This window comes from Protopterus annectens, chromosome 7.part0 (genome assembly GCF_019279795.1).
Source record: "Protopterus annectens isolate FY-2018-M chromosome 7.part0, PAN1.0, whole genome shotgun sequence".
In the NCBI taxonomy this organism is placed as follows: domain Eukaryota; kingdom Metazoa; phylum Chordata; order Ceratodontiformes; family Protopteridae; genus Protopterus; species Protopterus annectens.
In genome coordinates, this window is record NC_056739.1 from 152,014,828 (window position 1) to 152,040,431 (window position 25,604).

Consider the following 25,604-nt stretch of genomic DNA (forward strand, 5'->3'; position numbering starts at 1 on the left):
AGAAGATGGCGTCGGCTGTCAGCTTTGTACTCCTGGTGCTCTGACGTCAGGGAGCATGGTTGAACAGCCGATGCCGGACCCAGACTTTGGGATTCTGGCCGACCGAGGACTGCCTGCCGGCAGGGGAGAACCCTACAGTCATGACTGCAACAGTGAAACACGATGAACATCAAACTAATTCTGAAGGGACTACTGAAACCCTCCTTTGAGGAAGATTTGGAGAGGTCTTCTAGTGCTAAGTCCTCTCCCTCAAAAAGAAACAAAACATCCAAAGCAAAAAAAGATCTCTGGCTCTGTCTGTGTTATCGGAGCCTCTGGAGAAAGTTACTAAGTCTACTGTGGCATCCTTGGCTCCACTGTCTCCGGTGCCAAAGGAAGTATGTGAACCGACAGAACTTACATTGGCTCCCAGCCTCTCGGAGCCGGTGACGGAGATACTAGTTCAGAGCTGGTCTCCATTATTTAGACCAGTTTCTCCTCCTCCCAGGTCTCCTTCAGAGAGGAGGTCTAGATCTCCTACCTTGTCCTCTAGGCCCTCCAGGACACTGTCTGATGTGGATGTGGATAGAGTGATGCAGAGACTGCTCCAATCACCGGTGCTGGCTAAATTGCTTTCGGCTCCAGCCCATTCAGCTCCGGAGCCCGTCACCCATCCGTCGTCGATAGATCCTCCTCCAAGCAAATCTCAGCCTTCGGAGCCAGAGTGGTTTGCGCCGTCTAATGCTTCTATGTCGGCTCCGATAGCCCATCCTGGCTTATCGGCTCCAATCTCAGCTTCGACCCTGTCGGCTCTGTCCACAGGGTCCAGGACTCACGGTTCCTCAGTCAGGCCGAGGGAGGTCTCAGGATGCTCTTCAGCTCCTAGCCTCCCTCTCGATGCTTTGGCTCATGTGAGCCTGACCCTTGCCCGGACCTTGTCCTCCTGCTCCGAGGTCTTCCACGGTTGGTCGATCTTGGGAGCCGGGGGACCAGCTTTGAGGTAATGCGGAGCGTGCTGGCCAGGTCCTCAGCTGCATCATACAGCACTGACACTCTACCTCCAGCTCCTGTATCAGTCTCTGATCGCCCCTAGCCTTGGACAGCAGAGACCCAAGGCCTCAGGATACCTCCATGAGTGGTCCGCAAATTTCTGAGGGCCCCCCAGAGTTTTTGCCTGAGGAGCCACCCAGAAAAAGAATGTGCAAGAGGAAGCACATCGATTCCCAGGAAGAGTCTCCGGACATTGCTTGGGAGCTCATCTAAATGGAAAGTGGATACAAGACAAGTGGCCTGCCAGACTACAGCATCTACATATCAACATGAAGGAGATGTTAGCAGTCCAGTTTGCATTAATGGCTTTCAAGGAGTTACTTCTTCCAGGGCAGGTGTTGATTCTAACAGACAACACAACTGTCATGTGGTACATCAACAAGCAAGGGGAACACATTCTTATCCTCTATGCAGGCAAGCAATGATTTTATGGGAGACTGCGCTAAGCTTGCAACTTACTCTTCAGGCAAGGTTTCTGCCAGGAGCACAGAACTCCTTAGCAGATGTGTTAAACAGACAAATCATGGATCCCCACGAGTGGAAACTGGATCTTCATGTATTTCAGACATTGACAGTGTCATGGGGAACTCCAGACATAGATCTGTTCGCTTCTCCACTAAACCACCAGCTGCCAAAGTATTGCACAAAGGGGTTTCATCACACAGCTTGGAAAGTGGATGCTCTGTCTTTCAGTTGGAACAACCTTCATGTGTATGCCTTTCCACCTCTACCTCTTCTTCCAAAGGTACTATTAAAGGTCAGACAAGACAGGCCAAGGATGATTTTGATAGCTCCAGATTGGCCTCGCAACACTGGTACCCACTACTACGGAGTCTGGTAAAGAAGCCTCCATGGCCTTTACCTCTGATTCCTCATCTGTTATCTCAGAAGGACGGTCATCTGCTCAATGTCAAGCTTCACTCTCTTCATCTAACAGCCTGGCATATTCTGTGTTGAGACACAGCAGGTCTCAACTTCCTCAACAAGTTTTAAATGTGATTATGGAAGCTAGAAGACCTAGTACAAGGAAAGTGTACGAGAAAAATGGAAGAGATTTTTATTTTGGAGTACAGCAAAGAATTTGGAGATTTCTGAGCCTAATTTGAGTGTGGCTCTTCAATATCTTACTGAGTTATTGGACAAAGGTTTGTCCTTCTCTTCCATTAAGATTCATGCTGCAGCAATTTCAGCTCACTATGATTGTGATCCACCATTGTTTTCGCATCCTTTGTTCAAGCAGTTTCTTAGAGGGGCAAAGAATATAAGACCCCACGCCGAGCTCCTACTCCTGCTTGGGATCTCAATTTGTGTTGGAAAAACTTACTCTACAACCTTTTGAGCCTGCGGCTACTGCTGAATTGAAATACTTGTCATGGAAGACTGCTTTTCTGTTGGCTATTACTTCTGCAAGAAGGGTGTCTGAGTTGCAGGCCCTTATGGCAGTAGAGCCCTTTTTGATTTTCCATAAGGATAGGGTATCATTACGTACTAATCCTTCCTTTATGCCTAAGGTGGTTTCTAGTGTGGCTTTAAACCAAACTATTCATTTGCCTACTTTTTATGCAGACCCCCAAAATAGAGGGGAGAAGATTTTGCACACTTTAGATGTACACAGGCAATTGCGTTATTATTTAAGCAGGACTAAGGATTTCAGGCAGTCTCAGCAGTTGTTTGTTTCTTTTGCTTTGAGTTCACAGGGCAAGCCTGTGTCAAAACAAACTATTTCTAGGTGGATTGGCTTTTGCATTGCATTTTGTTATTCCCATCATGGCAAGGAGATTCCAGCTGGGATTAGGCCTCATTCCACTAGGGCTACTGCCACTTCAACAGCATTTCTAAGGGGGGTGGCAACTAAGGATATTTTGGAAGCAGCTACTTGGAGTTCAGTGCATACTTTCTCTAAGCATTATCACCTTCCTATCTACTCTAAGTCTAGGGCTGGTTTTGCCACAGCTGTTTTGCAAGGCATGTTGTCAGCTCCTGCTTCTTTATGATTTGCCAGCCTCCTTACCTCTGCTTTGGGATTCTACCCAATAGAAGGACTGCAGCAATGGGGAACTAAGAACATAGTACAGTTTTGTACCTACCATAAATGTAGATGTTCGAGGATCCCCATTGCTGCAGTCCAATTTACCCTCCCTCCTTCCCCTCTGTGTTTAGGTGGTTGTGTAGGTGAGGTTACATGCTTATATTTTTGTATATATTCTTGTATATATTGTACATATTTTTGGTGCAGGTATTTTGGGCCTTGTCTTTTAGGGTCTTCTGACATCTGGGCAAGAAAAGACTGAGGATATGACGCCGGTCATGCGCATTAGTACCCTGACGTACTGACGTCAGTCTAATGCGCCCTGACCGACGTCAGCCTTATACTCTGGTATTCGGGCCGACTGGATGGCGGACTATACCCAATAGTAAGGACTGCAGCAATGGGGATCCTCGAACATCTACATTTATGGTAGGTACAAAACTGTACTTTGTCCTGGTTGTAAAAGATTCCTGAAGGCCAATAGAGCTTTCTGAACGGCTAACATTTCCTTTAAATTGATATGCAGGTGCTTCTGATCCTTTGTCCAAAGGCCCTGAAAATGGGCTCCCCAAGCATAATCCGAGGCGTCCGTGGTTAGAATCTGAGTGGCAGGAGGCAGACGGAAGGGTTTCCCTTTGTTTAGAGCACATGCCCTGGACCACCAAAGAAATTCCTTTTGAAGGCAAGGAAGGACGGAGATCAGTATGTCTAAACTGTGGCAATGCTGAGACCATACACTTTTTAGGTACCACCGTATTTTCCTCATGTGTAGTCTTGCATATGGTACGAGAAGGATGCAGGAGGCCATGTAACCCAAAGCCTGCAGGAATTTCCTTGCAGATAGTTGAGTTAAAGTTGCCAAGGTTTTGAAAGTTGAAGCCAGCTGTAATTGTTTTTCGGATGTCAGAAATGCCATCTGGGTTGTGGTGTTTAGAAGAGCACCCAGAAAAGTTATCTGTTGAGATGGTGTCAAATTTGACTTTTTTATGTTTACAGAGAATCCCAGGAACTTGAGGAGGTTCTGTACAAATTCTAGATGCTGGAGTAAGACATCCTTGCTGTCTGCCTGAATTAGACAATTGTCCAGATAAGGGTAAATTTGAATTCCCTTGAGTCTGCAGTAAGCTACTACTGGAGCCAGGCATTTGGTGAAGACCCTGGGCAGTAGACAATCCAAAGGGCAGCGCAGAGAATTGAAAGTGTCTCGATCCGCCTTGAACCTGAGGTATTTTCTGCATCCTGCCTGATGGGAATGTGTAAATATGCCTCCTTTAAATCCAAAGTTACCATCCATGCATCTTTGGACAGCATTGGAAGTAGCTGCTGTAGAGTAAACATCTTGAATTTTGGAATCTCTAGAAAGGTGTTCAAGATCGACAGATCCAGAATGGGTCTCCATGAGTTTTGCTTCCTGGGGACTAGAAAGAGCCTTGAGTAAAACCTTTTCCCATCTCTGAAAGTGGAACCAGTTCTATGGCATTCATAGCCAAAAGAGCTTCCACCTGGTTTAAGGCCTCCGTCCATTGATGTTTTGGAAGGTCTGGCCATCCGCTTGGCCTTGGCAAGGTATGAAAATGGAATTTGTAACCTCTTAAAACCACATCCAAAACCCACTTGTCTTGGGTTATTTGAGTCCAATTTTGATAAAAAAGAGTTTCCCTCCGAGAGGGGCTTCCAGGCAAGAAGTTCCTGTAGCCCAACAGAGGGAGTCATTGAGTTTGTTTCCTTTGAGTTTGTGACTTGTCCTCTCCTCCCCTAGGGGTGGAAGCAGTCCACTGTCTTGGTCTATAAGAAGCTTGTGTTTGAGGCCTTCCTCTGGAGCGTCTATATCTACCCCTCTGAGGCCTGTCTGAAGTGGGAAAGGACCAATTTGTTGAAGGCCAATTCCTGCTAAATCTAGGTGGCTGTACTTGTAAGAAATCTTTAACTGTTTGCATGGATTTCGCCTTATCATCCATCTTTTTAATCACCTCTTCAGCTTTTGATCCAAACAAAACATTATGCTGAACAGGAGCATCCAATAATTTAGCCTTTACTTGTTCAGGCAAATTTTGTTCCTTTAGCCATGCATGCCTTCTAATGACTGTGCCGGAGGCAGCAGCCCTACAAGAAGCCTCCAAGACATCAAATCCACAGTGTAAACCATGCTTCCCAACTTGTTCAGTGGCATGCAATAAGTCATGTAATTCCTTATCATCTGCACAGGCAGAAATGGAAGAAAGCTTTTGTTTTAAAACAGACAAGAGAAATTGCTGGTATTTCAGCATATGAAACTGACAGTTTAAAGCCCTAATGGACAAAGTAGCAGAAGTGTACACTTTTTTGCCCCATCTTTCTGAGGATCGAGAATCCTTTTCAGTAGGAATGGGATTTTTGGCAGAAGTGGCCTTAACTCCCTTAGGACCCTGAGAAATGGTTTCAGGGTCAGCAGAAGGGTTCTTGTATAAAAACTGGTGGGAATCAGGAACCCTGTAATATCTATCAGGCTTAACAGGAACAGGAGGAAAAGAGTCAGGGGTTAAGTTAGCCTCTGAAAAGGCATCATCCACAATATCCAAAACAGGAGGAATAGCCAGGGGTCTATGTTGGGGAAAAAGAAGAAGAAAATCCCTCAATCTTTTCTTAGATTCCAAATACTCCTGTCCTTCCCAGTGGAAATGTTCCCTCATTTCATGCAATGTTTCCCCAAAAGAGAAATCCTCAGGGGGAGAAGCTGAAGGAATGGATTCCTCAGCATCAGAATCCTCATAAGGAGGGAAAGAATATTCCTGGTCAGAAGAAGAAACTGAGGAAACAGAAGCCTGATCAGAGGAATCATAATAAACATCCTGCCTTGGCCTTTTATCTGGAGGGGGATGTGAACCCCTAATCATAGTAAGTAAATCCTCCGCCATCTTGAGTAACTGTTTCTGTGACTTGGGAGCCGGTTCAGAAGAGGCCTGTGTTGCAGTCTTTGATTTAGAAGGAGTCTTTGCCTTTGTCTTTGGCTTTGTCTTTATTAGAAGCTGAGTAGGCCTGAAAACCCCTTCGGAAGCCGGTACCTGCACAGCGGCTCTGGACCCATCCGAAGGAGCATTGTCCGAAGGTCCTGCAATAGAAATATTTAAAGGCCTGGTTGGCTCCACATGAGAGTCCGTTTCGGCCATCGGTTCTGAAATGGCCGACGACAGGGGCTGCAAAAGCGCCTCACTGATGACGGCCAAACCTGAAGCTGGCTCCGCTTGTGCTATCATCAGATTTGGACCTCGGTGGCCTGTCTTTATCCTTGCGTCGTTTGTGAACTCCGGTAGCTGGAACCGTATCTGGCGACATTTTGTAGTTAAAGCGCCTACAAGTAATGAAAAGCAAAATCGCACCTTCGCTTAATTGTAATGCTGATTGAGTCTAGCACAAAACCGACAACTAGCTACGTCGTGGTCAGGGCCTAAGCAAGGAATACAGTAAGAATGAAAATCCTTATGAGGTATTTGCTTCCCACATGAAATACAATTATTAACTTTTTCTGACATCGGAGTGGAGCAAGAAAAAGTTTCCAACGGGGTACTTAGCTTTGAGTAGAGAAGAAAATCTTCGGACTGAAGTTTATCAGAAAAAATCGTCAGGAGTCAGCCGACCGGCACTTGCGAACTGCTATCACCTCACGGCAAGAAAGACTGGAGAAGATGGCGTCGGCTGTCAGCTTTGTACTCCTGGTGCTCTGACGTCAGGGAGCATGGTTGAACAGCCGATGTCGGACCAGACTTTGGGATTCTGGCCGACCGAGGACTGCCTGCCGGCAGGGGAGAACCCTACAGTCATGACTGCAACAGTGAAACACGATGAACATCAAACTAATTCTGAAGGGACTACTGAAACCCTCCTTTGAGGAAGATTTGGAGAGGTCTTCTAGTGCTAAGTCCTCTCCCTCAAAAAGAAACAAAACATCCAAAGCAAAAAAAGATCTCTGGCTCTGTCTGTGTTATCGGAGCCTCTGGAGAAAGTTACTAAGTCTACTGTGGCATCCTTGGCTCCACTGTCTCCGGTGCCAAAGGAAGTATGTGAACCGACAGAACTTACATTGGCTCCCAGCCTCTCGGAGCCGGTGACGGAGATACTAGTTCAGAGCTGGTCTCCATTATTTAGACCAGTTTCTCCTCCTCCCAGGTCTCCTTCAGAGAGGAGGTCTAGATCTCCTACCTTGTCCTCTAGGCCCTCCAGGACACTGTCTGATGTGGATGTGGATAGAGTGATGCAGAGACTGCTCCAATCACCGGTGCTGGCTAAATTGCTTTCGGCTCCAGCCCATTCAGCTCCGGAGCCCGTCACCCATCCGTCGTCGATAGATCCTCCTCCAAGCAAATCTCAGCCTTCGGAGCCAGAGTGGTTTGCGCCGTCTAATGCTTCTATGTCGGCTCCGATAGCCCATCCTGGCTTATCGGCTCCGATCTCAGCTTCGACCCTGTCGGCTCTGTCCACAGGGTCCAGGACTCACGGTTCCTCAGTCAGGCCCGAGGGGGAGGTCTCAGGATGCTCTTCAGCTCCTAGCCTCCCTCTCGATGCTTTGGCTCATGTGAGCCTGACCCTTGCTTCGGACCTTGTCCCTCCTGCTCCGAGGTCTTCCACGGTTGGTCGATCTTCGGAGCCGGGGGGACCAGCTTTTGAGGTAATGCGGAGCGTGCTGGCCAGGTCCTCAGCTGCATCATACAGCACTGACACTCTACCCCCTCCAGCTCCTGTATCAGTCTCTGATCGCCCCCTATCCTTGGACAGCAGAGACCCAAGGCCTCAGGATACCTCCATGAGTGGTCCCCAAATTTCTGAGGGCCCCCCAGAGTTTTTGCCTGAGGAGCCACCCAGAAAAAGAATGTGCAAGAGGAAGCACATCGATTCCCAGGAAGAGTCTCTCACGTCAGACACTGACCTCGAGGAATCAGAGGGATCCCCCAAGTCGTCCTCTGAGGATATCTCTTTCTCTGATTTCCTAGAGATCTTGAAGCAGAGAGGCGACTGGCCCTCTAAACCCCCCGCCGAGGAGGAGTCGGTGTTCTTGAAGGCCTTTGGGGCTCAGCACTCCACCTCCTGGGTCTCTCCACCCTTCGACGAACTCCTGGATCTAGTTTGTCGAAGGGTGTGGGAAACCCCTGACACTGTGGAACCAGTCCCCAGGAGACCCAACAAATTTCTGTCCGCCCCCTCTGACAAAGAGTTTCTTATGAAGGGCGTTCCAGTAGATGCCATGGTGGTGGCAGTGGCCACCAAGAAGGAACTGGCTGAGACTTCATCTACCGTCCATCCCCCTAACAAGGAGTATAGGACCATGAACCGATATGGGAAGCGTATGTTTTCTCCACCGGCCTTTACACTGCGGTCGCTGAATTACTTGTCACATTTTACACGGCTCCAAAGGGATCTCCTGAAAGAGCTTGGAGATGCTCTGCCGGGTAACGTTTCTGACGCAGTGGCTCAGAAAGTCAGCGCTCAGATGTCTACCCTAAATTCTGTTGCTAACTCCTCCATGAGGCTGGACTCTTATGCAGCTGAAGGAGTGATAGGGCAGCGAGTTCCGGAGTTTCTCTCAGGAGGCACTCCTGGATGCGCCTCTGTAATTCCGCGTAGGCCTTCAAGTCTACATTCACCAACGCCCTGTTTGATGGTACCTCGTTGTTTGGAACTAAGGTGAAAGACACTCTCACTAGGTGCAAGCAAGAAGGAAAAACTCTGTCTGCTGTGGGAGTCTGTTTTTCCATGCCTTCTAGACCTAATCCCAAGGTCCAGAAGAGTGGGAAAATGTGGTTCAAGAAACCGCAGAGGTTTTTTCATGACGTACAATGTGATTTCCCCCTCCAGAGGCAGGGGACGGGGTGGTAACTCAGGTAGACGCCGCACTAGAGGCAGAGGAGGCCCGCATAACCAGGGAGACCATGATTCCTTTCGTGGTTCTCCCTACCAGCACTCCTGATGGGACGCCTGACTGTGCGTTTCCAGAGCCAGTCAGGGGTCACATTTCGCTATACCCAGAAGCCTGGCAAGACATCCCCAGGACCAGTGGGTATTAAAAATGCTTTCCGGAGGATACTACTTTCCCTTCTCTTCTCCCCCCCACCGATCAAAAGAATCCCAGATGTTCCACCCAATCAAAGGGATTCCGCAGCTTCAGAGGTTATAAAGCTGCTAGAAAAAGGAGCCATCCAGTATGTCCCCTCAGACCAGATCGGATTAGGGACTTACTCCAGATTATTTTTGGTGCCGAAAAGAACAGGGGACCTGAGACCCATCTTGGATCTCATCCGCTTGAACCTCCACGTAAAGAAGTCCAAGTTCCGAATGGTCACCTTGCAATCTATTCGCCCATTGTTGGGAAAAGAAGTGTGAATGTGCTCCATAGACCTCAAGGATGCTTACTACCATATAAAGATGGACAGGGCATCCAGACGTCATCTACGCTTCCGGCTGGGAGCCAGTCATTTTCAATTTCGGGCCCTGCCATTTGGTTTCAACACAGCCCCCAGGGTGTTCACCAAATGTATGGCAGTGGTGACGACTCACTTGAGACGTCAGGGATTCCAAGTGTTTCCGTACCTGGATGACTGGCTCCTTTCTGCCACCACAAGGCATCTACTACTACAGACCAGAGATGCCACTATCAAGCTGTGTCAACAGTTGGGTATCACTCTAAACTGGGAAAGTCTGCCTTGCTGCCCTCGCAGCGTGTCACCTTTATAGGTGCAGAGTTAGACACCGTGCTCATGAGGGCATTTTTACCATAAGAAAGGATTCAAGTTTTGCATCAACAAGTATACGCGTTGCTCCCTCTAAAAAAAGTGAAGGCAAAAACGGTTCTCACATAGTTAGGGACTATGGCTGCAACAATTATGCTGGTTCCTCTTGCGAGGCTTCATATGAGGCTCCTTCAGTGGCTGCTCTTCACTCAGTGGTCTCTACAGCATCTTCTGCTTTCTCATCTCATAATGATCACAGACAGGTGCAAGCAAGAGCTATGCTGGTGGCTTCACACCAGTAACCTCAATGTGGGAAAACCCTTCGTCCCATCCCCTACTGTTGCCACAGTGACCACGGATGCCTCCCAGATGGGGTGGGGGTGGCATTATCTCAGCAGGACAATCCAAGGCACGTGGCAGGAACACGAGATACATCTGCATATCAATATCTTGGAGATGAGAGCAGTGCTACTAATGTTGCAAGCACTTCAGAGCTTTCTTCCTCTCGGGACAATTGCGATCCACTCAGACAATATGTCGGTGGTATGGTATCTGAACAAACAGGGAGGAACCAAGTCGTATCTCCTTTGCAGAGAGACCATTCGAGTGTGGCAGTGGGCAGTGTCTTCCCAACATTTTGTTTTAGCAATGCACATTCCGGGGAAGTCCAACGTGATCGCCGACAGGTTAAGCAGAGCTATTCTAATGCCTCACGAGTGGTCCCTGAACAGTCAAGTTGCGGAGCAGATTTTCTGCAGATGGGGTCAGCCTTGCTGCGATCTATTTGCCAGTCCCCTCAATACCAAGTGTAGGAGCTACTTCACCCTCATCCCCCCTCAGGGGGAGTCACCCAGGGACGCTCTAGTTCACGATTGGCCCTCCGGTCTACTTTATGCCTTCCCGCCTGTTCATCTACTGACAAAGATTATTCAGAAAGCGCAGTCCTTGGGAAGCAGAATGATTCTGATTGCTCCACACTGGCCTCGTCAAATTTGGTTCCCCTTTCTCCATCCCTATCTCATGGACGCCCCCTGGATTCTGGACCCACAGCCAGATCTACTGACTCATATGTCAGGGCAGTTCCATCCCTCTCTTCAGACCCTCCCGTTGACAGCTTGGCTACTCCACTTCCATCACTAGTCAGGCTTCATCATTTTCCTCTGGAAGTGATTCATATTCTGTCTTCTTCTCATAAGCCTTCGACCAGAAAGATTTATTCCAGTAAATGGAAATGATTCTCCATCTGGGCTCAGGCAAGACAGATTGATCCTTATACAGCTCCAATTTCTTCAGTTCTGGAGTTTCTCTCCATGCTTTTCAATCAGGGGTCAGCAGCCACGACCATTAAAGTACAGTTGGCCGCTATTTCCACTTTTCACGTCGCTAATGAACCCAGTCTAATGGCGCATAGACTTTGTAAGGCATTCTTGAAAGGCACTATGCTGCTTCGCCCTCCAGTCTTTGACCCCATCATGCCTTGGGACCTAAATTTTGTGCTACAATGTTTCACCTCTTCCCCCTTTGAGCCTGCAGCTACTTGTGAACTGAAATTTTTGACTTGGAAAACTATCTTTTTGGTAGCCATCACTTCAGCTAGACGTGTCTCGGAGCTCCAAGCTTTGTCAATCAGACCGCCTTACTTGATTTTTCACAAGGACAGGGTTTCCCTCAGACCAAACCCTTCCTTTATGCCAAAAGTGGCTTCGGTTAGTAATCTCAACCAATCCATTGAACTGCCCGTATTTTTTCCAGAGTTTTCTAATAGGGCAGAATTTAAATTTCACCAACTGGATATTCACAGGCAGTTGCGTTTTTATTTGCATAGAACGAAGGATCTTAGAAAATCGGATCAGCTATTTGTCTCATTTTCAGAAAATAAGATTGGGTCTCCTGTTTCCTAAGTGACCTTGTCTAGATGGATCTCTAGTTGTATTTCCTTCATTTATGCCTCAGGTGGTAAGGATTTACCATTTAGAGTGAAGGCTCATTCTACCCGATCTATGTCTACCTCTACAGCATTTCAGGCCAAGATGTCTATGGATGATATTTGTGCTGTGTCTACATGGGCATCTCCTCACACCTTTATTACTCACTACAAATTGGATTTGGTATCCAGAGGCAGATCTTCCTTTGGTTCCACAGTGCTTAGGAGTATTTTCCACTGAGTCTCCCAGGGTTCAGGTGCTGGGGACACTGTCCCACGGGTAAGAATGTAGGCGAGATTGGACTACATAACATTAAAACATTATGTACTCACGATAACGTTCGATGTATGTAGTCCATCTCGCCTCACATTCTTACTTACCCTCCCGCCTTCCCCCATCCTGGAGGACCTAGAGGTTTTTCTGGTTTCAGTAATCCTTTTATTATTGGAATGTTTTTTCCTTCTCCATGTGTTATGTGTATGGAGGGTGAGTGATTGAGTGATTGAGCTTGCAGCAAACAAGATCTGGGGAAAGGGAGCAGTGCAGCATGGGGTACCTCTTAGCCCAGCCAGTTGAAAGACTTTGAGCTAGAGTATGACTGAGTCGAAGCCAAGGTTCAGCTCTGAACCCACGGGTAAGAATGTGAGGCGAGATACATACATCGAACATTATAGTAAGTACATAACGTCTTGTTTTGTAAAGAAGTACTATGTTATCACCATCATATACACACACACACACACACACACACACACACACACACACACACACACACGTATATATACATAATGTATTATTGAATTTAAGAATAGGATGAATGTAGGTTTTGTAAAGAAGTACTATGTTATCATCATTCCTTAAAGAAATGCATTTAAATACGAGTCCAAGTTGACATAAAGCCTTGTTTCTTACACTTCTTGCTTATAGGTTCTTAGGTTCATTGGTGGTTACTAAGCTACTGACCAGAAGGTCTTTATGAGTCTAGCTATGTATACCCAGTATAATACTAAAGAAACTCAATATAAAGGATCTTGCCTAAACTCGAGATCTTAGCAACGACTGCCCATATTTAGGAGGGTCACAGGTGAAATCCCCAGCAGGAATTTACGGTTTTGCATTTAGTCACGCTTAAACAGGGTCATGGAGGGGCTCTGTTGGATGTAAATTGGTAGGTTATTCCAGAGGAGTGGCAACCTCTGAGAGACATATCTGTCTGTCCAGCAGGTCCTATTTATGTCACAGGCCAGGTTAAGGTTCCTGGAATGGGTAACAGTTGTCCCATTTGACTTGTGGATGTGCAGTATTTCCATTAGGTTTGGAACAGACGATTGCTCTGTAGGCCAGACACAAGTCTCCTCTAAGTAGTCTGTATGCTACTGAGTATAGTGACAGTGACTTCATTCTGTCAGTGTATGACATGTGCTGGAGTCCCTGAATGTTTTTGGTTAGAAATCTCTGAGGTCTCTCAAGTTGCTGCAAGTGCCTGTTAAGGTACATACCATAGGGAGCATTGTACTATGCTAATAAGGTGTGCGACATAGAATGCCTTCCTTACCACAGTAGACACATAGTGGTCAAAGTTTAGGCTACAGTCAACTTGCATTCCCAATTCTGTCAAAGATTCAAAGATTCAAAAGATTCAAGATTCAAAAGAAACTTTATTGTCATTTAGGAAACACAAGTGCTACCTAAACGAAATTTCAAGTGTCAGATCTTTTACAGGAAAAAATAAACACAAAAAGACAGACATGTTGTTTGTCTTTTTGGCTTTTCCCGGTTAGGGGTTACCACAGTGGAACTTCGGTGCGCTAATGATTGGCAGTAGATTTTTATGGTGCCGAGTTGCCAGCCCGATGCCCAGCCTTCAGCAAAGGCACGCCCATTCATGCATGTCTTTCGGAGACCACTCGACCGTGGGGAGGACATGCAGACTCCACACAGAAGGCACTCCAGCCGAGAATCGAACAGGTGAACCTCTTGCTGTGAGGCAACAACGCTACCACTGTAGCGCCGCTGCTTCATGATAGGTATTAAAGAATAAACAATGTCTATAGTACAAAAGTAAATATCTAGGTAGCTGATGTACATGCTTGTACACTATTTATTACACTGGACAACACTGACTACTAGATAACACATGAAAAGAAAAGTACACTGTACACAGAGGTGAGACTGGGTGATATTGCACATAAGGAAGTGACTGGAATTGCACTTGAATGAGAATATATTAATTGTATTATGCAATAAATAAATAGAATTACTGCATGAAACAGGAAAAGAATGAGAGCGTATCATACTTCTCAACTGTACAGATTTTCGCAGAGTGTCCAGATGTTTGCCTCATGTTTTTGGTCCATTTTTCATTAAATTGTATTCTGGCAAGTTAGTGGCAAATCATTAAAAACTGAAGTTAGAAAATAATGATAGACATTTGAGTTTCATACTTCATATCCTTCAGAAAATTCATTCTAATGCAAAACATGTTGTACTATCAACTTTCTACGTTTGTAATAGCAATATTTAAAAATTTTTCCTATTTTTTAGTCCTTTGTCCCACTTTTATTTATGGCTTTGTGTAGATTTCTTGCTCTAAGAGGTTGAAAGGTATGGTAGCAATCTGTTATAGTTTTGATACATCCAGATTTACGTCTGCATTAACAAGTCTTACTGCAGCTGGATAAAAACTGTTCATAAATCTGCAGCTCCTGCAGCGGATACTCCGTAACCTTCTGCCAGATGCAAGTTTAGTGACCCAGCCATACGCTAGATGAGGTGTCCCTCAGTATTTCGCTAGGCCTCTTTTTGCATTTTATTTCAAAGAACTCCTGTAAAGTGGAAAGACTAGTGCCCACGATATTTTCCGCTATTATTATTTTTCTTTGCAGCTTCTTCCTTTCGGCCATTGTTCTGTTACCGAACCATGCAGTGGAGTTGCTGGTGATAAGGTTATTTAGAGCATTCATAGAGAGCTTTGCTTTTGTAAGCCTTCATTTGGAAGTGTAGTCGCTGGTGGGCCTTTTTAATTAGCTGGCCTGTGTTTGTACTCCAAGAAAGATCCTTTGATATATGTAACCCCAGGAACTTTATGGTTTGGCCTCTCCATTTCTTTACTATTGATCTTGAGGGGCAGGTGCACGGCAGAGCTATTTCTGACTTCAATAATGATTTATTTCATTTTATTGACGTTCAGGTCCAAATTGTTGTTTTTGCACCATTCAGTCAGGTAGCTGACCTCATTCCTATATCCAGTCTCATCAACATCACTTATGAGTCCCACCACTGTGGTGTCATCTGTGAATTTGATGATGTGGTTGTTGCTAGCTTTCACAGAGCAGTCATGGGTAAAGATTGTGAACAGTAGAGGACTCATCACATAACCCTGGGGTACACTGGTGTTGATTGTAATATTCCCTGAAGTGTTATTACCAGCACAGGTCCTTTGTGGTCTTTCAGTCAGGAGGAAATCAAGGATCCAGTTGCACAGCCCTTTATTTATCCCAAGGTTGATTAGCTGTTCTCTAAGTTGCATTGGTATCATTGTATTGAATGCCAAGCTGAAATCTGTTAACAATAGCCTGGCATAGTTCTTCTCTTCAAGATGCTCCAATATGAGGTGAAGTGCCACTGAAATGGCATCAGCAGTTGATCTGCAAACTGCAGTGGGTCAAAGGATTGGGGTAGTACTGCATTCAGATGCCTTTTAACCAGTTTTTCGAAGCATTTCATTAAATTTGATCTAAGGGCCACCGGCATGTAATCATTTAGGTAGGTGGGATTGGATTTTTTGGGCAGAGGGATTATGTTGGTAACTTTGAAGCATGCTGGTACTTTTTCCTGGACAAGTGAGGTGTTGAAGATGTCTGTCGGGACTGTGCTGAGTTGTTCTGCACAACCTTTCAATACTTTCCCCAAAATGTTATCAGGCCCTCACTACTGAGTCGTTACTTAGGATATTATTTATATGATATGCAGGGATATCGTTTTTACTGAAGCGGATGATAATGCAGTTTTTAGCACGAGCTTAAGTCCATGGCTTTGGCTGCAATCATTAGTTTGTATAAGTCCCTCTTGAAGTACATTGACATAATTTGGGGATTCAGTGATTGCACCTAATTTGCAGTCATCAGCAAACTTAGTCAGCCACAGCTCCTCTGTTTTGGCCTGAACATCTGAGAAGTATATTCCAAACAATAGGGAGCCCAGCACTGACCCCTGTGGAACACCACTGGTGACAGGTCTGCTGTTTGAGTAAAGTCCCCAACTTTGACTGAGTGTGATCCGTCAGTGAGCCAGTTAGCAACCCATCTGATGCCATAAGGGCTGATATACCTGACTAACTACATATCTCATTACTTCTAGGTCCACTTCCCTAGCCCATTTCCCTAATTGCAGATCTCTAAAATTTCTCTTTCCTTTTAGTAATAAGGAAAATCTCTGATTTCAGTCTATTTTTCAGTATCTTTAACGAAATCAATGTTCTGTGTATAATTTCCTGTCTGTCCTTTAGTCTTATATAACATCTATGTAAAATTTCATGCCTGCATATGTAAGCTGCATACTCTTGTTGTAACAATACTTTGAATCTTGCAATTTAAATATGTACTTCTATTGTGTATTGGAGCTTTTCTCCTCGGGCCTCTACTGAAAACGGATATGTATCCAGTTAGACCAGCCCAGTTAACAAATGTAAAATAAATAATAAATAAATAAATAAATAAATATTCAACTGGGAGAGTTTATCAATGATGCCCGAATGTGGGATTGTGTTAAAGGCCTTGGCTAAGGCAAGGTAGGCTGTATGCATAGATTTGCCTTCGTATATGGCTCTGGTGATGTTTTCAAAGAAGTCCACTAGGTTAACAGGCATGACCTGCCTTTGACCAAACCAAACTGTGTCACATCAAGGGTTTGGAGATCACCTATATCCTTATTTATAAGGTCCATGATGATTCGTTCCATGGCCTTACAGATAAGGCTGGTTAAGCTTATGGGCCTGCAATTCCCAGGGTCTGTTGCTGTACCCCCTTTATGAAGGGGGATGATGGTTGCTGTTTTCCATTCAGCAGGGACAAAACCAGTACTCAGGCTGTGGTTGAATAGAGTAACTAATGGAGTTGCTAACTCATGTTTTACACCATTTAAGACAGAACTTGGGATGTCGTCTGGTCCCATAGAGGCTGTGCTTTTGGCCTTAGAGAGAGCATTAATAACTTGCGCTTTGGAGATACAAGGTGGTGAAGATGTAGAGGGAATGCTTTGTGGAATGTTTGGAGGGGACAGTGGGGGGTGAAATTTTCACCAAACCTGTCAGCTAACAGGTTTTCACAAGATCAGTGTGCATTATGCCAGCCACAGCTAGTTCAGCACAGATCTGGGTCCTACCTTTTAGGTTACAGATATAGCTGAAAAATGCCTTATGGTTATCCTTAGCTATGTTTGCTAATTTTTTTTTTCGAAGTTGCCCTTAGAGGATTTTGCAAGTTGTCTTATTTGTTTGTTCAAGCAGATGAGGGTGTTCTTCCAGTGCTGAGACCTCTCTTTTGAATTCTTGTTTGTTTCTCTATGCTTGTTTTGAGAAAGAAAAGTCAGAAGTAACCAATATACCCAGATACTTATATTCATTTACTTCAGGAAGAATAAAGCCATTAAGAGGTATAGGGTGTTTAATAGATGGCTTTGTAAAGTAAAGTACCTCACATTTGTTTGGACTAAAGTTAAGCCCTGTATTTTGTGTATAACAGAATAGTCTTTAATACTGTTCACAGTAAAACTCACTTTACAATCATCAGTGTATTTTGCAAGCCAGCAATTGTTATTCATGGGACTAGTAGGTAAGACAGGATCAAACAGAAAGGGTCTAAAGACTGAACCTTGTGGCACTCCAAACAGCGTTAACAGAAATTACGAGCAATTACCTTGTAGCATCAGCCAGTTATTTATCCAGTTGACTAAGTATGGCTTAAATTTGTAAAATTGTAATACCTTATTTATAGATGGATGTTGTAGGCTATCAAAGGCTACAGACAGCACAGTGGTGCAGCATTAGCATTGTTGCCTCACAGCATGGGGTCTCCTGGTTCGATTCTCGACTAGAGTGCCTTCTGTGCAGAGTCTGCATGTCCTCACTGCGTTCATATAGGTTTTCTCCAGGAAGTCCAGTTTCCGCCTACATTACAAAGACATGCATCTGGAGCGTTTCTCCCTGGGCCACCGCTGAAAATTTGCTTAGTTCCAAGTTGGACTTTCCCAGTAAACAAATGTTAAATAAATAAATACAATAAATTTAGCCAGGTTCAGGAACACTACCCCTACAGTGAAAAACTTAATTTAACTCCATGTTTACTTAATCATAAAATGCAATATGATTTGTTAGCGTAGACTTGCCAAAAAAAAAGCCATGTTGGTATAAATCAGGAGTACATTTGTTGTAATTAGTGTCTTCAAGTAAAGAAACTAAACATCTTTCAAAACATTTCCAGGTTACAGATTGACTAATTTGTCTATAAATAGTCACATCCAGTTTATTACCCTTTTTGAATGTGGGAGAAATGACAGACTGTTTCCAAAACTTTGGAACATGATAATTAAATAGTGTGTGTGTGTGTGTGTGTGTGTGTGTGTGTGTGTGTGTGTGTGTGTGTGTGTGTGTATGCCCTATAGATCGTTCAAGGTATATGGACATAATCACAGGCCAGTTTACATATCAATGTACTTGAGATAATGGCAGTCCTTTTTACACTCTAAGGACTTCCTACAGTAGAATGTGACACCATCCACAATGACAACATGGCAGTGGTTTGTAATTTCAGAGAACAAGGAGGAGCTGACTCCTATCTCATTTTTGAAAGGCTTCACCCCTCCTGCCCATCTTAGTAATGCGTACTAACCCTAAAACTAATGCCCCTACCACTAACTCTAACCATGTAACTTGCCTTTAAAACAAAAAACTTTCAGTAACACTGCCACTACACAGGACATCACAGACACACACACACACACACACACACACACACACACACACACACACACACACACACACACACACACACACACACACATATATACACACACTACTAAATCCATCCCCTAACCTGACCCTTACTATAATCCTAACTCACACATACACTAAATCTGTCCCCTTATCTGACCATTACTTTCATCCTAACCCACACAAACACTTGCACATCCGCAAAATCTATCCTCTTATCTGACCATATTTCTAACCTTAAAACACACTCACTGGCGCATGCATCTGATCTATCTCCTTACCTATCCTCCCACTCTAACCACACGTGCACACACACACACACACACACACACACACACACACACACACACACACACACACACAAAATCAAACCAGCAATCTCGCAGTTGTTCACACAAACTGCTGGTTTCACAAATATCACTATTGCACACTTTGTCAACCAAATAAGCATTTGACTAAGTGAACTGTAACCAAACTCCAAGATAGATTGTACCATGAATCATGCAAGGATATAAGTACTTGACCTGAAGTAGTCTAGCTGTTGATATAATGTATGTCATCCCAATGGTGTCAACCAGTTCTGTATCACCCAAACTTTTGTTCAGTAAACTTGCCTGCTGTCATTGATATATGTTTTATATACACATATGTAACATATATACAGATACATACAAATATGTGCGTGTGTTTGTGTGTGTGTGTGTGTGTGTGTGTGTGTGTGTGTGTGTGTGGGTGTGTCTATATACACATATGTATATATGGATCTACTTCAATTACCCAAAAAAACACATAGGTTCATAGGTTCATAGGTTCATACTAGGCTATCTGCCCAAAGGCATTTATAAGCCTAGCCCATAGTTATTTGGCTTTCGCCACCCCTTCGACATTCACTTCACCGAGACGAATAAATCGACAGACTAGAAGACCGACATTCAGAACACTGACATTTTGACCTGTGGTAAGTAGCTGCTTGGCCACCCCCCCCCCAAAAAAAAACAAAACTATACCCACCCATGTAACTCCCCCATGTGGGAGGGCTTTGCACCATACACCCCCTAACTAAATATACCAACTCAGAGATTGCACTTCCACGGGGGTAAGGGGCAAAGTTCAACAGGATGGCCAAGCAGTTATTTACCTCGGGTCAAAATGTCAGTGTTCCAAATGTTAGTCTTCTGGTTTGTCGGTATATTCGTCTTGGTGAAGTAAACGTGGACAATGTGTTTTTTTGGGTAAGTGAGGTAGACCCATATATAGATATATATATATATATATATATATATATATATATATATATATACACACACACACACACACACACACACACACACACACACACACACACACATGCACACGAGTGCGTGCATAAAAACATATACTTATATGCAGGCATACATACGTACATACATACATACATACCTGTGTGTGGGTGTGGGTGTGTGTATTAAGTGCATTTTAAAGACTAGTCAGTGAAATAATTTTTTAAGCTGTTCCTCCTAAAATATGGCACTATATTTTTTTCCTGAAGGTAAGAGTGCAGCCTTTTAAAAAATATTTAAAAAGACTTGTTCAAGTCAGTCTTGTGGCACAGAGGCAGAATATCTATCAGTACTATTGTGAACCCAGATTCAGAGGCTAGTCTAAATCACTTGGAGTTTGACTGGGTTGCAAGGGACTTGCTTTATTTTTTCAAGGGGACAGATCAGAATGGCACAGCATCCTGTAGATTTTTGGAAACTGATCATCCAGACAAAACCGATAGCACCATGCTCAGAAGAACATATGAAACACTGTGTGCATTTGATAGTATCAGTGTATTAATACCCTAGCAGGGTGGCTTGGTAATTGAACAGGGCTGAGTTTAGTGAGAAGGTAGCGGGGGAATAAATCTAGCAGTAAGCTAGTAAGAGACATACAGGATCTGCCCTGCATTTAGCAGACAAATTCCATCTTCCTTCACAGATGATTAAAATCTGACTAGTGACTTTTCTACATCTTATATTTTGCCATGTTTCAAGAGTTGTAGCGTGGTGTACATTCTGTAATACTGTATACAGGGTATTGCATCCTATTTATCTGTATCATGCACTCATTCTTTTAGACAGTGTGACAGTATATTCACAAATAAATGAAAAACAGTGCAATGTGTGTGATAGCATTTTAATAAGTTAAACTATATATAGCCTGACTTCACAGATTAGTGAATGGTCGATAATTTTCATGTTAATACTAAACTACCTTATTATTAGGGAGTGCAGGATTGATTTAAGTGAAAATAGACCAGAAGAAAATTACTTAAATGTATACCATTTTTTGCATTCCTTGACTGTCAATTCCAGACCGTTTGAAATCATTATATTACTGACCATTTTTGCCAACTGTGTGGCACTGGCTGTTTTTCTGCCCATGCCTGAAGACGACACCAATTCAAGTAATGCCACCTTGGTAAGTACACTTACTTATAGTTAAATATTGTTTAAACTATACGTGAGTTTGTAAATTACTGTCTTGGCTCTCTTTGTCAATCACTTCTGAATGAAAAAGTGAACAGTGATCAAAAGCATAACAAAATGGCAAGTATAAATCTAGAAGCCCTGATGTATGATTGTTATTATACAACTGCATCTCAAAGAACTGGTATTGTATATACACTGTCCTCAGTGAAAAGGAGCTGCATGAGTTTTACAGTCCAAGGTTTATAGTGCTTGCCTTAACTAGGATTTTGAATATGAACAGGTTACCATATGTTTGTTCAAGTGGTTACCCAGGAAAGTTTGAAGGGGGTGAAGTAAAAACTTAAGATGCTTCAGGTTTGCATTGTCCAAGGAAATGGTACTTACACTTGGAATTTATATGCAATGTATTCATCATATTGGTGTTGTTTCAGGAGCTAGCAATCTTTTTATTTTCAGAATATCAAAGACTTATTCTCCATGTAAGCATTTTATTGTCTCTTAGAAAAGTTTGTATTGTTTTTATCATTTGTGTGAACACTGTTTCCATGAGCGGTGTGCAGCCCTTGTTGCGAGGCACTGTTTTGGTGTCTTAGAAAAGTTATTTTGGTATTTCTAAAGTGTTAATATTTGCATCAAATTTCATTACTGACTGATTTAATGGATTTTATTCACTATATTACAATTAGTTATTCCTTTTTGTAATGTATACATGGTTATGTTTTTCTTTTATTATGGTTGGCTGAAAATACTTTCTTGCTGTAGTTCACATTCACTGTAGCTGTGTTTAAACTTGTTATTAGCACATTTGCAAAATTCATGATGTCTGTCCTTTAATTGGCGACCTGACTTTAGGAACACAAGACAGTCAAGAATAGCAAGTCTAAGCAGGAAGAAGATGAATGGAGCTCCTTTCGACACCTTTCTGTGGTGGTGTAGTCAAGACTAGTGATTGACACCTGAGTCTCACATAGCAGGGAATAGGCAGTGCACACATAGTAAGGCAAGTGGATGGAACTAACTCATGCACCACTGCAATTTCTGTCTTTTGAAAGCAAAGGTGAAATGCCCTGATCTGATGCTATCTTTTCCATCCAGCTCAACAGATGGGTTATCCAATTCCATCAGATCCTGTACTGGTACCTTTTATAAGCTGTTCATCTTTCAACCCCCAAAAACCATTGTGATCCTGAATGTTCCCCTTCTGGGGTGGGGTGGGGGGATCATTTCAAGGGGAAGATGGTTCAAGACATGTTGCCATCTGCAGAGGCCAGTCTTTATATTAGTCTCTTGGAGATGAATGCAGTCCTCCTAGCACTGAATGGCTTTCAGGATTCCTTTCTTGATGCTATTTTCCATCCAGACATACAACATAGCTGTGGTCTGGTATATCAACAGGCAAGGGGAACCCATTCATACACACTATGTTAGGAAGCCAAGAGGATTTGTCATTGGGCAATGTCTTCTCAATGCTTTCCAGTGGCGATGGGCATTCTGGGAAGCACCTATGCTGTAGCAGGCAAGCTGAGCAGCTCCATCCTCTTACTTCATGATCGGTCTCTCAGTCAGTTAATGGCAACCATAATTTTCATTTGCTGTGGCCAGTCATGCTGCAACCTCTCTATGTCCCATCTGAACACCGAGTGCAGAAGCTACTTTACCTTGATCCTCAAAGAGGATCGATCACCCTTTGCATTGATCCACACTTGGCATCTGGGCTTCCTATTTGAATTTCCACCTTTTAGCCTTATAACAGACGTCCTTCAGAAAACTATTTGGTGCAAGACAACAGTAATTCTCATTACCCCCTTCTGTCCCCATCTAGTGTGGTACCCCTATCGCTGGCCTCATCTGAAATACTCTACCTGAGTGCTGGACCTACTTCCAGATGTACTATCCCACCCATCCAGTCAGCCTCACTGGGGTTTAAAGCCCTGACATTAACGGTATGGTTCCTCCAATTCCAGTGATGACCAGGGATGCCAGGCTTTTATTTCAGTGATCTACATCTTATCTTCCTACTTGGATGTGCTACTTAGTAAAAAAAACAAGCTGAGGGGGCTGTATGCATAGTGTCTAAGGTATTTAGAAAGCCCACATACTCTAACACACTTTTACATTTTTCTAGTTGCCACCCATTCCATCAGAAGCAAGTGGTGGTAAAAGGGCATCTCGTTAGAGCTGCCAGAATGATTACAGATTTTTCAGACTTTATGGCTGAAGTAAATTTATTGCAGAGTATGTTTCTTAGTAAGGGGTATCCTATATCTTTGTTTACGACACTTAAGGCTGAAGTTGTGAGGAAGAGACTTGCAAGCATATTTGCACCTTTATTAAATTGTGTAGGAAATGCATTGTGTATTGATTAAGATGCACGTCCTACAAGTTATGATAACGGGTGCTCCATTAAACCAAGAGATAGCTCTGGACCATCAAAAGTTGATTTTCAACATAGTTTTATAATGACATATTCTGTTGATAGCCCAGCAGTTAGTAATATCATTAAGAAAAATTGTCAGTTTATAGTTAATAATTGCACTTTGAGTAAATACTTGGGAGATGTCCCAAGTATTGTATGCAAAAACCAGGAGAACGTTTAAGTCTATGGAAGCACGGGCGCATGATTAAGGACCGTATATGTGAACACGATTACAAGGTCAGAAAAGACAGCCAGTGTTTGTTTACACATATTAAAGACTTTCCCTTGCATAAATTATTGTTTATAGTTATTGAAAAAGGTGACCAGCATCCAAGAGGTGCACCTTGGAAATAATGTATAGAAGAAAGAAAATTGTGGTTTCAGATGTTTGTAAATGTCTCCCCCCACCACCACCAAGGACTTAATGATATGTTATCCATTAAGTGTTAACTGGAAATCATAGCGTAGTTTGTATTGTGATCACTCTTGATTTAAATAATTCCAGTTTTATTTAGATAGGTAGGGTCATGTGATGTGTAAAGCTTATTTTAGTGTGGTTTAAATGTTTTCATATCTGATAAAGTCTGAGCATTTTTGGACATAAGTGCTCATCTTTTTACTTGTAGTAATAAAACATGTGCAGATCCACTGTTATGAGCCAGTTTCATATTTTGGAGTTGGTTCGTTGTTCGTTGTTTGTTGTTCCTCGCAAAAAACAAACACCAGAAAGGTATACAAAACAAATAGAAGAGATTTGCTATTTGGGCACCATCAAAGAGCTTACATCCTTTCTCAGCACTTTTACTGTCTATTCTAGATTTTTTACTGTGGTTATTTCAGGAAGATGCTAATTTTCTACCATCAAAGTACAACTAGTAGCCATATCAAATTTTATATAGGAGAAAAAGAGAATTCTGTTTCTTCCTTGAAACTTTCTAAAGCTTTTTTTGTGGAGAACATTCTTTCTCAGACTCCCTATGAGGGATATGGTTCCTCCTTGGGACATTACGTTATTACTTCATGCCTTAACTTGACCTCCTTTCAAACCAGCAGTTTCAGCAGAACTGAAATCTCTGTCATGGAAAACTATTTTCCTGGTGGCCATTAAGTCAGATAGGAGAATTTTTGAGTAACAAGCATTAGCTTGCAAACCCCCTTATTTGATCTTTTTTTTTAATAATAACAGGGCTTCTCCTTGGACAAATCTAAATTTCCTTCCAAAAGTGGCCTCAGAAGATGCACATAACCAGTCCATTAACTTGCTAGTTTTCTTCCCAAATTTTTTAATAAAGGAGAATATACCTTGCATTTGATGGCTGTTTGCCACCAACTGAGATTCTTCCTGCAAGATAAAAGTGTTTCAGAAAACAGATCAACTTTTTATTTCCTGTCGAAAGCCATATTGAGAGATAGTGTTGCTAAAAATCATAGTGTCCAAGTGGCTTTCTGATTGTATTACTTCTAGATATAAAGAGAAGGGTCTAGCTCTACCTCACAAACAAAGAGATGTTATGTAGTCCTATATTGCTGTAATTCTTGCTGGATGGGTTCGGAGCCGATCCTCGGCTCCAACTCGGCCGATATTAAAGCTCGAGAGCTTTTACTGGCTCGAGGCTATCCCCTATCCCATGGTGAACCATGGCAATTCCCCCGATCTCGTTTGCCGCAAAAGCTTCGAGGTTGTCTTCTTACTGGCTCATTGGCTAAGTGAAATATTTTGATATTTTTGACTATATGTCTTCACTTTTCTCTTTAATAGTTTTTTTTTTTTTTCCTTTATTATCTGAGTGATTGTCGTGAGTGCTTGCTACCCCTGTTCCCTTTTCTTAAGGGTTGTATGGCCCATTTTAATTAGAGGGACATAGTTGCCCGTTTAAATTAGAGGGCCTTTCCTCTCTGTGTGCCAGTTTTTTCTCCTTCTATTAAAAAAAAAAAAAAAAAAAAAATATATATATATATATATATATATATATATATATATATATATATATATATATATATATTTACCTCTTCTTATAGTTGTACTATTGCGTTTTGTTATTGTCTTTGTTATTGTATTTGTT

The 25,604-nt window shown here is 43.2% G+C and overlaps 1 protein-coding gene across 3 annotated transcripts in view; it reads left to right on the plus strand.

Annotated features, from left to right (window-relative positions):
- CACNA1S (calcium voltage-gated channel subunit alpha1 S) overlaps positions 1-25,604 on the plus strand; it is a 3,469,037-nt gene that overhangs the window by 172,272 nt on the left and 3,271,161 nt on the right. For 2 of the 3 annotated variants that reach the window (XM_044076603.1, XM_044076604.1), the window contains exon 2: positions 21,009-21,114. In XM_044076603.1, the coding sequence (XP_043932538.1) occupies positions 21,009-21,114 (106 nt within the window). Of the gene's footprint in view, positions 1-12,942; positions 12,948-15,855; positions 15,858-21,008; positions 21,115-25,604 lie in introns of those variants that run through there. The other variant, XM_044076605.1, reaches the window with a different exon arrangement.